General features: G+C 30.1%; 1 protein-coding gene across 1 annotated transcript in view; it reads left to right on the top strand.

The window, feature by feature from the left end:
• NfI (Nuclear factor I) overlaps window positions 1-16,635 on the top strand; it is a 100,430-nt gene that overhangs the window by 49,721 nt on the left and 34,074 nt on the right. The window contains exons 3-4 of the mRNA XM_011506580.1: window positions 13,580-13,771; window positions 14,463-14,646. Coding sequence (XP_011504882.1) covers window positions 13,580-13,771; window positions 14,463-14,646 — 376 coding nt within the window. The remainder of the gene's footprint in view (window positions 1-13,579; window positions 13,772-14,462; window positions 14,647-16,635) is intronic.

Raw genomic sequence — 16,635 nt, 5'->3', positions numbered from 1 at the left:
GAAATTATATATAATAATTGCGGAAACGCGTCGGATGCCATACACAAATTGAGTGCAATAATTGCTCGATCAGATTAATCAATGTTAATAACGATAGTTACCTCGAAATGTCCTCATACATTGCTTCAATCTGTGTATTCTGTTGTGTTTTCTTGAATTACAAATAAATAAAATATAATAAGAAATTACACATACATTTTTTAAATAACGAAGTTTGATGCTAATATTACGTATAATATATTTATTTGAACTGTAAAAATAATCTGTCTGACTGAAACAAATCAATAGAAATTTTTCCTTGAATAGTATTATTTGTATATTTTAATCTTGATTTTACTAGAAAATACTGTTAAATTATATTACTCCTCACTTGCATCAAGAGAGAATTATAAATATGAACTCTGAGATTTTATAATTATGTTTCCTAAACATTTGAAATGAATAAATTCATTACGTAATATATTAGTGTATTATGGTCATTTTTTAAAACTTTTAATTAAGTTGAATATTGTGCGTTAAAGAGTTCGATCTCTAAAATTATTTCTTATATTTGTGATTATAAATTCTTATAAATATTTATCTTACGAGTATTCATTATATATTAACTTTAATTTTTTCCATAAGCAAAATCAAAAATTTAAAAATTTCGTTAAATTAAATTTTTTTATTTAAACTCAGTTTAAATCATCTCGATTAATTCGTATTCGTAAAGCTAATATTGTATTAAGAAAAAGTTACTTATAATGATATAGAAATTCCACGGAGCGATCAATTTTTCACGGTTTATATCTACAAACTGCTCTCATATCGAGTCAATTAATCATTTAATAAAATTATAAGAAATATTCAATATTGTAAATTAAGTAAAATTAAAATTTTTGAAATCAACTATACGATGATTTTATAAAAATAATAATACGTAACGACCTTTGTTATTTTACTATTATTTTTCGATGGACAAAATACGTTATCATTCTTCAAGCGCTCGTACATATATACATATATGTATCTAAATACGTTTCGCTTCTTTCAAAAGAATAATAAATAGCAAAAATTTTAGCCATGTAACCATCACAGACAATATACAGCCGTTCTTAGACTTACAATTGTACATGACTGTCTTTTCGCTCAATATAACAAGCACCTTCGTCCCGGCGCAATTCTCATCCGAAAGTAGTCATTTTTTAAAAATAAGGAACATTCCATGCTATTAATACAAAAAATGGCTTTTCATAATCCTCGGTCCAAAAAATAAATCAAACTAGAATAAAGACTCTTCTTATATACTCCACGGAATAGGAAGTCGAGTCTGACAATGCAGCAGTTACAGCGTGCATACATATATGTTCCCCCACCCCCCACTAATATGCGTGCACGCACACACGCCCGCGTATATATATATATATATATATATATATATATATACACAAAGCACACATACCGAAAAACTCAATGGATCTCGGCGTCCCAGTGTCGCTAGTAAACGTCAGACACCACGTAGAAGAGAGTGGAGCGAGAGATGGATGAATAGATAGATAGATATAGACGGATCGAGAGAGAGAGAGAGAGAGAGAGAGAGAGAGAGAGAGAGAATGAGCGTTCTCTCGAGCGACAAGTATAGTAGGATGAAAATGAGCTGACCGTCGTTAAGCTAAAAATGCAGTGGTGCGCTTTATTTCCCGCGCTTGAAAATAGCCCCCGCGCGAGAAGGACGAAAAAATCGGGCAGTCTTGGTGGGGAAGAGGGGGTAGGGAGCGACTTGCGACGCCGACGATGCACGATACATCTATAGGTGACGCGGCGCGTTACTGCACGTCTGAGAATGAGAAAAGAAATAGGAGGAATAACTGCGGCGGGTGAGGGAAATGGAAATAAGGAAGATCTCGAGAGGGGAGATGCTTGACTTATGATAGATTTGAGCTACAAATATCTCAAAACATATTTTCTACTAATGTTAATTTTATGCATTTTATGTGATTAAGTGAGCAATTCTAGGGTACTTTACATGAATACTATAAATTATGCAATGGCTTAATATACAATTAAAAATAATATTTTTAATTGTATATAAAATATATTTTATGATATAGGTTGGGATTGAAGAATAAGATATTGTTATTTTACCGAAAATGAAAATTTGTAATATACTTTTTAATATATTAATATTAAGCTTATACTGCACTTTCAATTTACATTATATTGCCTGGAAAAGGATCGTTGAGAATGTCTTTGGAGATAACAGAAATGTCGGCAATTCTTGTCGTAAAATAAATATAAAAAGAATTCAGGAGCTATTAAAAGTAATGTTTATTTGTTAGTTCTGATGCTATCGATTTTTCGTATAAAAATATTTATGAAAATATATAATAATATGCTCTAATAATCAAACGAAAAGTTCTCTATGATATTTCAGCGTGTGTCGGTATGAAAAAGCTTTTCATAATTCTACCAATTTCCTTCAACTTTTTTAATAATTCAAAAACTACTCTAGTACTCTGCTGATTTTAGTCGAAAATTCTTTTATGTCTTGAGATATGGCGAAAATTTCAATCCAATGTAATATATAGCTGTAATTAATTTATATTAAATGATGTTTAGTTTTTTAATTAAATTAATATTTATAGCTTCGGTATTTTATTTTAAATACACCGTATGCTTACTGCGCCTTCAACTAATGTATGCTTCGATATATCTTTAGAAACTTATTTATTTCTTATATACAATTCAAATTATCATATTTATTATTATCGTGAATACAATGCGATGTCTTTACTTAATACTATTTTTTATTATTTTAAAGTTTTAAAATGCCAGTGCCTATTAAAAATTTCATAAATATAATTGATGCATATCTAATGTTTGTTAACAATATATCAATATAGTTGAAACATATTTATTAATACGAATCGAATATTCGCATACTTTTTAAGATTTATTAATTAAAATTATTAATATGTTTATCTGTTGGAAAATAAAACTTCAAGCTTTGGAACTTGATATCTTAATCCTTCACTGGTGCATGAACATTGTCAACATTGTAAATTTCTTTTATTAATCAAATATGCTAACTAAGTTAAACTCAATTAATAATGCCAATGTTTACTATTCAAATTTTTAAATATATTTAGCAGCTTTTTTAGAATCCATCTCTTTAAATATATCTAAGTTGTACAAATTTGGATAGAGTCGCGTCGCTGCATAAGCTAATTATTCGATTTCGTAAATCAGCGACTATAAGCAGTTGCATAACATAATCAAAAGTCAGTAATGATTTTACAGTTATATCCACGTTTTACTCTCGCACGTGATTGCATCACAAGACCTTAGTTTATGTAGTCCATCACTAAAAGCGATTTATAAATAGAAGTATCGAAAGATTTTCAGCGTCTTATTTTCCTTGATTTTTGTGTTTCCTCGCGCATTCAAACGCCCGAGTGAGCTAGAATACAAAAGGAGGATAGGCATATACGTACGTAAGAGAGCGAGATAGATAGATAGATAGGTAGATAGATAGATAGATAGTTAGTTAGTTAGTTAGATATGACAATTTTGCGACTAGCGCAGAAAGAGAGAGAGAGAGAGAGAGAGAGAGAGAGAGAGAGAGAGAGAGAGAGAGAGAGAGAGAGAGAGAGAGAGGACGGTCGGACGTAATCTAAAATAAATCGGTGCGGCAGCTGTTGCGCTCGCGTTCGCGTGTGTCAGCACTCGCTGTCCACTGCCGATGGACGAAGTGTCGGCCCGTCGTGGAGAGTAACGGGTGTTAAGGGGGGTTGGAAGGGAGACACGGCCTGACGTGTTCGAGCGAGTGAATTCGCTCGTTACGCGCGTCGCGTTACGGATCCCTGGGGGATTTTAATTAGGAATTTCGGCTTCGGCCGCCCCGCATCGAGGGATTTATCTCAAGACCCAACGATATTTTCGTAACCTAGCTTCGGCTTCCAACATTTCTCGAGGTGGCTCTTTAGTAATATACAATCTTATCGAATTCCAACGGTCATGCAGTAATGGTGTTGACTAATTTGGTTGGGCAATTTTTCGAAGGGCAAATTATAAGTCGGTATGAAGAGATTATTCGTTTTCGTAATTTTTTAAAGATTTTCATGGGACTCAAGTTCTCTTTGCAACAAATTATCGTCATTTTAGTATAGTTGAAAAGTGAATGAAATAAAAATATTTTATGTTTGAAAATACCATGTGTTATAAATATAAAAGGTCTAATAGGGTCGAATATATTATTTTTACCGTCTTCTTTTTTTTTTTATTTCTAAGCCTCTTTTAAAACAAAGTTTACATTTCACGTTGATTTCATTTTTACCTATACCAAACACATCTTATATTATACATAAATAAATAAAATAATAATTTTCACAAGAAAATTAATATAGATTAACTTGGACTATGATGTAGATGCATGTTTTAAAAAATCAGTAGAAAGTAATAACATCCTTGTAGGTATAAAATTATAATTCATAAATATATAAATATATTTAGGAAGTAAATTTTAATCCAAAAATTTATGTAATTCATTTTATTAATGATTGTATTTCATTATTTATTTTATAATATTATTATATTATGTATCATTCGTTGTATTATTCCTTTCCTTCAACGACTACGTAAATTATGTATTTATCGTCTAGCCTTTCGTAAAATTACGCAATTATCAAATAACATATTCAATGAAAACATGACATTATTAATGTTTGCTGCTACATATAGAATCTCGCCAATGCTCATTCGAGAGTGCGGCAAATAGTCAGAGATACATTCACAATTGTCGTGGAGTCGGACATTAAAGAGCAACAGCTCGGAAAATCCCAGCTCATCAATTTAAAAAAAAAGGCAAATAAAATCAGAAATTCAGATTCCCGAGGCTACGAAGGGTAAAGAAGGATGGCAGGTCAATCCAGGCGGTTCTGGCGCAAGAAAGGACCGGGGGCAGAAGCAGCAACCGTCGTAGCTCTTCCCGCGCTTTGTTTTGCACCCCGTCGCGAGCGGGAAAGAGCCACTAGGCGCATACATCTCCGGTTTTCTCGGCGGCGCCCTTGAAAAAAGGGGCGCGACGCCGCAATGGTGCGCACTTTTTCGAATTAAAATCACGGGATCTGGAAAGTAATCGGTCCCCGCTTACTTTTTCTCCCGCTCGCATTCTTCTCGGCATAACAATTTTGCGAACACTACAGCGAACTCAATGGGCGAAAGGATTTCCGTGATTTGGTTAAGTTTGAAGTGAAATATTTGAAGGGAATATTTTCACGTGAAACTTTGATGCCGCCATTCGTATGCACTAGTATTGAAAATTGTACATTTTTTCTGAAAAATTCGTTAATAGGTTCGATTGTGGTTTGTTAGAAACTTCTAATTATTCAATTAATTCTTAATTTAAGATATTAGATTAAAGGACATTCAGGGAATTTTTCTACTATCACACTAAAGTCTGAGGTAAAACTAAAACTAAACGTTAATATCAAATTAAGATAAGTCATAAAACATCGACCTGGCAACGATTCTTCAATAGTAATATTTACATTCATGAAAGTAGAACAAGAGATCTAATGATACTTACAAAATGTGACTACGTAATTAGAAGATAAATATTTAAATGGAAATGGCATGAACATCGTAAGACTAAATCATGCGATTCCTCGTCTCCCTTCGTCCAATCGCAAAGTTGAATATAAGTAGGGAAGACTATAAAACCGAAGAGAGAAGAAAGTCTCGTTTTTTCATCTCTATTTTGCCTGCCGACGACGACAATGTTTTTCTCTGATTACGTGGACTCGGGAAATATCGCATCTAGCATTTCGCGGGCTTTGCTTGTGAAAAGTAAACCGCGCGGAGGAAAGATGCCTTATCTCGACCGTTTGATCTAGAAGACAAATGCTGCGGGGCTGCGGGTGAGGCAGACTTATTTTCCTCGTAATATGGATGATGATATATTTATTCGAAATGCAATAAACCTGGAGTTTCTTTCTTTTTCTCTTTCGCTATCTGCTGTCCCACTCTCTCTAGCGCGTGCGCTTGCGCTGTCTCCTCTCGTAGATTCATGGGAATTTAATTTTTATGGGTCTGAAATCACAGAGCGGCTTCGAGAAATGCACAAGGAGCTTTTATCGTTTGAATAAGTTTATTATAGTGAAATGACTTCGTAATATTATGTTCGTTATTGATTTTAGTTGAAATATTTGAAGGCTGAAAATCGAAATGTGCTTGAAGTCAGTGCACAGTTAGTAGAATCAATTTTCTTTTCCGAAGATTATTTTGAAAGCAATTTAAAAGAGTTTAGTTCAACAGATAAGGTCTTTTATAAATTTCTTCTATAAATTTTGTATTAAAATTTTGATTCGAAACAAATGAATAAGATATGTTTCATATAAAGTTCATATAAATACTTAACGGTGGGAGATTAATTTTATGGAAGATCAAGTTCGTATAATGAAATGTAAATCATTATTAATTTATAAAAATTTTTAAAATATTTTTGCGATGTTATATTACAAACGGTAGAAGAAAGACGACATTAAATTAATCATCATTTCATTAGACTTTTTGTACTATAGAAAATACATTTATATATATATATATATATATATATATATATACATGTGTGTGTGTGTGTGTGTATCTGTGTGTGCATCTGTGTGTGTATGTGTGTCTCTCTCTCTCTCTCTCTCTCTCTCTCTCTCTGTGTGTGTGTGTGTGTGTGTGTAATTTGGAATTTTTAATTACATGACCAACATTAAACGCTTTATGAGTTTTTTTTTAAACTGAAGTAAAAAATAAATAATTTTAACACTATGGACATTTAAATCACTTTATTTTTAATTACACATACATGAAAAATAATGGATTTACTATTTCTGAAGTATCGTTTATTTTTTATCTAGTTTTTACTTAGGAAAAAGGACTTACAGAGTCAAGTTTGTAATTACTTTCTTAACTATTTTCATTATAATAAAAGTGAATATCCAACGCCTACGATATAGGTTTTTTTTTCATTATTTGTTCATTTCCAAAAATTAAACCTTTCATATAATCAAATATGCAATTTTCGCGTCCAACTTTGACAGTATTAGAGAGTACAAAAAAGCCAACTGATTATGAAAGTTTAACGAATATCCCCACCTTCTTTCCCAAAAACGTTTAAACCAAAGGAAAATCGAAGAAAAAGGAATATCTCGCGCTCTTTGAAAAGTTAATTAGCCGATTGTAGTTTCTCAGTACGTTTGAACTTTCGAAGCGTCGAGACTAAGAACAGGTCGAAAAGTAATTACGCTCTTTGTATGTAATAAGTAATTGCTGCTTCTTTACACGCGATGACCTTCTGTCTTTGTCTCTCTCGCATCTTCTCTCTCCCTTCTTTTCTTTCAAAATATTCGCGTCACGTCTGTGCCATCGCAAGCTTCCGCGTCGTAAATGCAGAGGTCGCGGGCGTGATCTGAAAAACGTAATCCGAAGCTAAGGAGGAGAAAAAAAAAGAAGAAAAGAGCTGTGATCCCAGTACGTCGGCACATTATAAATATTGCAGTGGAACTAGGATCGAAATTAATGTACTTGCTTACGAGCTCCTTGATTTTTCCTGACCTCTTGGTTCACGCGAATTTATGACCGATGTGAGTGAACGGTAATTTTCAGAACGTTCATACAACATTTTGATCTCGTTTTATAGTGGTAAATCATCATACTACTGCTGCTCAAACTTTAAAACGAGATCTTAAAGTTGCTTAAAGATGATACGTGCTCTCGATTTTCGAATTTTCGAAATTCAAAATATTAAATTTGTTTTAATTAATTAATTCAATTAAAGTAAATAAAAATACGAACACAACTTTTTCTAATTACTTTAGTAAATAGTTCTTCTAACAAATATTTAAAAAAAAATATATTTTTATTAATGCAATATTGAATAAATTGTGCGCCATTATTTTTATATTATATTCTTATAATATTACAGATTATTTATTTTCACTTGGTTAAAATGAAAAACTTACCACAAGCATTTTAGTTCTTTTTATAACCAGTAATGAATCGTTATTTGTTAATTTAAAATATAACAATAATATTTTATTGTTAAGTCATGTAGATATAAAAATTATAAAATTAATAATTTATATGAAAGGATTTTCATCAAATTATTATACCATTAAATTATAGATTAAATACAATATATTGTTTAAAGTTTATACTTATAAAAATGTCTTTAGTAACGATTGAAGTTGTGAGTTGGATCATACGTCGATGACTATTAATATAATAAAGAATTTATACAAAACTATTATTTTAATTTAGACGTATTATATTCATATTCTTTTTTAATATTTTAAATTAATAATTCTATTAGCGGAGATACATCTATAATTGAATAATTATTTAGTCTCTTATTTATATTTTATATTTCATTCTAAAATATTCTAATATTGTCTGTTTTTAAATATATAATATCGTCACTATTAATGTATAATATATAATTTGTATAATATTTATAATCTAAAATCATTATATATATATATATATATATATATATATATATATATATATATATATATACATATAGCTTTCGAGCAACAAATTTTTTCTCTCCTATTTTCAATATCTTTATGTCATTTTTTTAAACCATATATAATCATTATTATATCAAATTATGACTTTCTTGATCGTCCATTTTTAATCTTTGATCATTCTAAATATCAAAATTACTACTCCCTAACCCTTTAATCACTAATCCACTAATTACTTCTAAACCCCTGCAATATTGAGCGATTCCAAAAGACATTTTCACGATAACAGTCGAGCGCTCGAAATCTTTGGGCAAATCACGGTCACACAATTCAATCGCTCGTAAGTACGTGAGGTAATCGTGGACGTCGAGTGATAAATCGAGAGGAGACCAATGCGCAAACGAGGGAAACAGTGGCCCCTTTACTCAATTCCTTAATGTCGAACGTCTATGCGTACGAATCTCTTCACACTTGGCACACTTAAACATACCTATGATTATTCAATCCATCGGTACAGTGAACGAAGAAGGCTTACGCAGTTCAATATTTGAATGAACGCGATTCTTGTATTAAAATTTATGACGCACTGCGTCTGGTTTTCAAATTAACGTTTCTGCACCCAGATATTCTTACTACTGATTGAAATTGCTAATTGGATGATCGACGAAACCTGGATTATAATTTTTATGGGCTTATTTACTAGCGAAATTCGACTAAAACATGGAGTATCAAATTACTGGCTGATGATCAGTCATTTTTCAAAAACATCTTTTTGTTTGTTTCGTAAGTAAATATTGTTGTGTGTTAATGGGTTACAATATATTATAAAAATCTATTGATCGTATTATTTTATTTTAATAATATATACTGCTGCAGTGTATTAGTTAATTCGAAATTTGGTTTAGAATATTTTAATTAATATTGAAGTTATTATTTTATCTATATAAACGAAAATATTAAAAATATTGAAAATTAAATCAACAAAAATAATTTCATTATTCATAATATAAATTATTACCAGTACTGCATTAATAATTTTATGTAGAATCATTTATAACATTTAATTGTTTTTCATAAAAAACATAATCAAACTGTAATGAACATGTTAATGTAAGTAATTACATTTATTACATGTAAAATACAATAGTCTTGTTTATTATAATTTTCTTCTCGTGAGAGGCTAAAAATACTTGTGCCCTTTGCTGTGTATACGTGTAAGTTTGTATTTATCTGCGAGGAGCAAATTGTAGTTGTTTCGGGACGTCTGGGCAACCGGGTATAACGTCTGAACTTTCGTGTTTTCGCGTTATTGTTACTGCCTCCTCGCGCTGGCGTTAAGGTTTCTCCGTAATTTGAAGGTTTACCTCCTAGTTGCATAATGAAGCAAATGTACGTGTACATCTAAAAGACACTCACGAGCTCGTGGATCTACACGTCTATTTGCAATTCGCAAAGTTTAAGCTTTACGACAGATTTTCATCGAGTTTGTTTCATATGATTATCCTGTTAAATCCGTGAAACTATCCTCATTTTCTTCTCTTACATTTATGTTGTTCAGAATTTACATAAACGAACAGTTAAATTTGCAGCCATGTATAATTACTTAATAACTTATTGTTAATTTCTTTAAAATAAGCAAGTTTCTTATTTATTTTTTATTGATACTAATTATACTTGTTTACACCTTCAATAATCTACAATAAGAATAGTAATTATTAATTAAAAATTAGGTATGCGAAAGATGTTTGACATTCAATTGAACATATATATTTAATCTAAAGGCCTATGAGTTATAATTTTTAATAATTATGTTATCTTTGAACATCCTATTTATTAGTTGTAGACTGTGTTTTATATAACATTATTCTATGCACATAAAAATCTGAAATACTTAAGAATGTTAAAAAAAATTTTAAAAGTTTGAAAAAGCTAAGGAAAAGGTCAATTTCCTTTTCATAAATAATTTTTTTTTTATTTTTGTAAATTAATTATTTTTTAGTATCAACTATTGATCTAAAAATGTGTTATTATTAAAAATATTAATTGAAATATTGTTTTTGAATTATATATAATTCAATAATCAATTATTAGAATAAAGTGAATATTAGATTAATATTAGAAGAAAGTCAATATTAGAATAAAGTTATCTCGTATTTTTAATATAACAATTATTTTTTACAATTGATAATGCATATCATGATCTAATAAAATAATAAGATAAAATGTAAATTTTATGTACCAAATGTATGTACCAAATTTTATGCTTCAAAAGCACAAATAATTGTGCCACTGTTATTCCTCCTTTCTACTTGTATGTAAGTCATACATTTTCATGTAGAATAAGTATGCGTTTACACAATTTTCTAATGACAAATGCATTCGTGCACAAAATAATAATTATAATATTCATTTACATACTAGTATTTTTTCAAACATTATTTGTATTATATATGTATATATAAATGATAATAACAATGATATAAGAAAAAATATTATTATAATTTTTCTCAAATCTAATACTTTGCATTAGAATATATCGTAACATGATATAGGAGAAAACCAGGCTATAATGAATATTGGTATAATTTTTAATAAAAAATAAGTTTAACGTATAAGATATATAATTGTTGAATAGTGTAAAATTAAAAAATCAATGTCGCTAAAAAAATAATCAAAATCAACGTTTCACGCAGCGTAAAGATATTAACATACCTTTCGACTGCATAAAATGGATTTTTAAATCCGATTGTGGCACTATGTGAAAAATGTAAAAGCTACGCGCAGGGCCTCAATGTAGATCGGGCCCACATTCCTTGGACTTGTCGGTTGTAGATGCGAATTACTCTTGGTTATTCCGTGCGCGCCTCGATCGCGTGCGCCGCATATATGTGACCTCTCGCTGACTCTTTTCCGGAGCTTTTCCGATATCGCGCCCGCGGAATCTCAAGGAGCGAACGAAGGCTCGGGAATACGGAATCCGTACCGATAGGATCGAGGGAAAAAAGAGTTGAAGGCTCAGCACAATACACGTAACATATTTTCGTCTGTTTGTTTGCTTTACACGTTGCGTTGGCTTTCTAGGCTTCAACTTTCTTTTCTTTTTACGCCTAGCGGTTCGTATATTTCGCGTGAAAATGAATTGCTGTGCTGACTTTTAGACGTGAAGGAGAGTCTTGGAAAGTGGCTCGCGCCTCTAAATGTTAATACCGCGGTTGGACACTACTTTGCAAAATTATTATGTTGCTTAGAAACATAATTACCATCAAATGTATATTATACTATTTTTGAAAGTAAGGTTAGTTACTAGTTGATTCGAATTTAATTTCTCATTGACGAATCCTTGTTTAGACGAAGTCACCAATCGAAGACTATTTTCTTCAAACAATTTTGTTCAGGTTGAATTCATAATTAGAAAATAATAATATATATAGTAATACCAATAAATGTATTCAAATTATTGAGAATTCTAATACTGATAATTGAAGGTCATGTAGAATAGATAATTATGATTTTAACAAATATTTTATATGATGTGATTTGTTCTAAAAATGAAATCTCGCTAAATTAATTGTGTAATTTTTTTATTTTTTATCGATCGTCATTTTGTAATTTTATTTTTATACAATTTATTAATGTATTAATTTATTTAAATAATGAGTGAAATTAACATTTTCATTCATTTGTCTATTACTGGATAAAAAATAATTTACAATTACAGTATTTGTAATGTAATGAAAGATATGATAATTTCTTTTAACTTAAAGTGCAATATATTTTCTTATAGTTCACAAATTTACTTTTTAGATATTAAAATAGAATATTATAAGCTATTTTAAGAAATCTTGTCCTCGTTACTTAATATATCGAACAAAATAATGGGACGGATATAAATAAACATCATGTTTCATTAAAAATACATTTAATGAGAAAAACAAGTTTTCAAAGTGATATAATAGATTCGAATAGTAATGTAAAAAATATAGTATATGAGTATTCAATTCTTAATATTTAATATAATTAATTATTTCAATTATATAATTCATTAGTGTGTTCATGACTACTTTATATATATATATATATATATATATACGAATTTAGATCGTATTTCATAAATTTAATCGTCAATTATATTATAATTCGATATATCTGGTCTTTGCATAGTGTTAAAGACCGATAGAGATCATATAATGTCTTATTTTATGAATCCGACTTATAATTTAGAAATAAAATTTTTTTTTAATTCTTTTACTAATTATCGAAATTTTGATATTAATCGTAAAATAAATATGTCTGCATACTGAATTACAGTGGAAATACGCACTAATTTAGTTTAAAAATATCACAAGTAATTTTATATAAATGCACATAATATTTTTATGCTATCTTAATATTATAGGAATTATTATAATAAAAGATATCTATTTTTATATTAAAAATTTTATAAAAATCAATGGAAATATTACTAGATACATTATTTGTTATTTTAAGTTAAAATTGAACTATTCTAATGAATCTTAGATTCAACGTACTTAATTTAAAACAAATTTTATGCAAATAATGTATGAAAATCTCTAAAAGTTTCTGTAAACTTAAATTGTTTACTTTTAATTAAAACTAATTGCATTTATTTTTAAATTAATATTTTTTTAATGTTTTTTACAATATCATTATTACACTTATTTTAATGTATGTGTGTCTCGACTAATATGTGGACGATAATATAAATATTATTCATTAAAATTAATAGTATAAGATGGAAGTAAATTAAAATGATCAGTTTTTAGTACTTTTGAGACTTTGCTCTTTGAGATTTTCAAAGAATTTTAACTCTTATGAGAAGAAAAAACAACAGGAAATAAGATAAATACATGTAAAAATGGAATATCACAACTTTATGCTTTCATTATACTTTCTTACAATCTTATGATAGGAAACTTAATTTTGTTGTTAAAAGATTTAAAATTAAATGAATGAATACGATTTAATGTTTAATAAAATAAGAATATTGGCTTATATTGCAACTTTTTAGCAAAATATTTTAAATAGTAATTTTTAAGTTGTGCGTAAATTCTATATTGTAGAACGAAAAGCTGGAGGTAAAACAGAAATGGGCATCGCGGCTTCTGGGAAAATTACGGAAAGATATTACGCAAGAGTACCGAGAAGATTTCGTCCTAAGCATCACGGGGAAGAGACCAGCCATGTGCGTCCTTAGCAATCCTGACCAGAAGGGTAAAATGCGACGTATTGACTGCTTACGGCAAGCTGACAAGGTTTGTTGCCTAAATTTTATTACATCTTTTTAAAGAAATTTGTAATTCCATGATTAGTATAAGTAATTATTCAAGAGATATAATCTTATATACAAAAACTTTTTTTTGTATATGAGATATAAAATCTCATATAAAATCTTATTGAAATATCACAAGTAAACGTCAATATAAATAAATTCAACAAAATGATCTACATGCGTGGGTTTATATATGTGTGTGTGTGTGTGTGTGTGTGTGTGTGTGTGTGTGTGTGTGTGTTTGTGTACAGACATAGGTATTTTCTTTAAATGTATAATGAAATATAATTTAAAATTGCATTCTGATAATAACTTAATTTTAATTAATTTGAAAACAATAAAACAATATGAAAAGTGATGATTAAATTTGAATTAATTTTTATGAAATGTTTCGATTAATTGCAGATGTTATTCTTTACAAAACTTATATAAAAATTAATGTTTGTTTCGAATAATAATCTTGTTCTACAAATCCTTGGTCAAAGAAAATCAATTTACTATGCAATTATTATCCATTATTTTATTTTTTTAATCAGTAATTAATAAGAAGTCCTTGCTAAGATCCTGTAAAATAAACTTCTTTCTATTTTCCTCTGTAGATTTTACTGTCTATTAACAATCTCAATTGAAACGTCCATTAATCTTTAAGTAAAATTGGCTTCTTTCTGTTGCAGGTATGGAGATTGGATCTGGTAATGGTGATCCTCTTCAAGGCGATTCCCTTGGAGTCCACGGATGGGGAGAGACTGGAAAAGACTGCGGAATGTGCTCAACCAGGACTCTGTGTCAACCCATACCACATCAATGTCTCCGTCCGCGAACTCGATCTTTACCTCGCCAACTTTATAACCAGTCACGGTATTGTGTTTTTTTGTTGCATTATTATTATTTCTAATATTTTTAAGTTCAAAAGGATTGATAATTTTATTTTAACTTATATATTCAATTATTCTAATGAACTAATTCTAAAGTACTGTAATGTATTTAAGATCCAAATATTTGATTTATATAGATTTATAATTGCTTTATATCTATACTTTCACTTTATAAAAACCATATTGTCCTTAACTTAGCGTAAATGTAATTAAATTTGCAATTACATTTTAAACAACAATGAGCAAGTTTACCTGTTATCCAACTTTTGCCAAATGAATTTCTTGAACAATTAATCCCATTATATGATTGCAATTATCTTTATTTAAATTAATAATAATAATATTACACAAAATTAGGAAGAAATGAATGAATTATGACAATTTTAAGTAATTGTAAAGTTCATTTTTTAGTCGATTTATTCAATAAAAAAAATTGTCTAAATATTATACTTGGATAGTGGAAGTTTTACAAGACATTGTAAATTTTCTCGATACAATATCATCTATCTATGAAACTTGAATTATTTTCAAAATGGATGAAAGAAGAAAGAAAACAGTATCACTATGTTTTCAACACCTAATAACGCCTTGTACGAAAACGAAAGTATGAATCAAAACAAACCGTGAACGACAGCCTGGAATTTAGGCTGTCGGGCATCAGCGCCAGCTCATCGGGTGTGGGTGCGACGCACTGCCAAAATTTAGGGTCGGGGGGAATTAAGGAAGTAGAAAAAGTGGAAGGGGGGTATGTCATGGGGACTGGCGGGTGGAAATTGGCAACGCGTTGGGAGGAAGTTTGAATCAAAACCAAGGAGCTCACTTTCTCTCTCTCTCTCTCTCTCTCTCTCTCTCCCTTCTTCTCTCACTTTTAGCTTGAATGAACGCGGGCCCAGGCAGTAGTGAATGAACGAAAGCGCGAGCAGGTCATTGGCTCTCCCCCCCCCTATATATATACATATATATATATATATATATATATATATATATATATATATCACTCTCTCAGTCAAGGAAAATAAGCGCCTGATCCAAAATTCGCTGATACGTTCGTCTTACTTTTGCTGTCTACACGCCAGGAACTTCTCGCCAGAAAGGGAGAGGCGCTGAACTCTGGCTCCGGTGCAGCGAAGTACACGTGGATCCTTTGTCGATTCCAATTTGGATTGGGACGCGGTGATTCATTGCTTGACCGTGGATGACATCCATTAAACGCCGCTTGAGCGCCATGTCGACGAACTCATGAGGTTCGTGAATCGACGGTCTTTACTCCCTTGACCATACATCAGTGAAAGCCACGGGTGACATTAACTATTGTTCAGTATCTTTTCATTGATATAAATGCACCACTAGTTCGAATTAATGGTATGGACTTCATTGATTATTGGGTATTTTACTAATTAGAATTGAGATACGATGCAGGAACTTCGAAAAATATTAAGCATCGCAAGATATACTTTTCTTTAAATAGAGAGCAAAGTTTTTATTCATTACGTCCTTACTCGTGCAAGCATAACACGATATAACATAAAAAGGAAGAGAAGAATGATAAAAGAAAAATAGCAATCTTGCTATTTTGAAGTGTAATAATATCCAGATGGATGATAACTGAATACGAATGCATTTAATTCTTCATTTAAGTTAAAGTGAAATTAATTAAATGCCATCTTCTATTGAAAATCAAGCAATATACTCGTAAATTGTTAATAACGTACATAAGTTTTCAATATTGAGCTCGATGTATCACTGTAATAGAGTATATACTCTTACTACAAAATGTACGTTCGTCTAATCAATTTCAAACTCCAGAACTCAAAAGATTATTTGCAGCACGTTTTTAGTGATATTTTTATAAAAATTAATTAATCAATGCTGGTACTTATCAGTACGGGACGATAATAAATTTATTTTCCAAGTATAAACTTGGCATACCTCGACCTTGTGATCCCTAAAAGCCGAGAAGAGTGAGGGAAAG

The sequence above is a fragment of the Ceratosolen solmsi genome, unplaced genomic scaffold (genome assembly GCF_000503995.2).
Source record: "Ceratosolen solmsi marchali unplaced genomic scaffold, CerSol_1.0 scaffold6, whole genome shotgun sequence".
Lineage (NCBI taxonomy): Eukaryota > Metazoa > Arthropoda > Insecta > Hymenoptera > Agaonidae > Ceratosolen > Ceratosolen solmsi.
The sequence above is the reverse complement of the archived record's forward strand: the minus strand, read 5'-3'. Positions and strand labels throughout refer to the sequence as shown.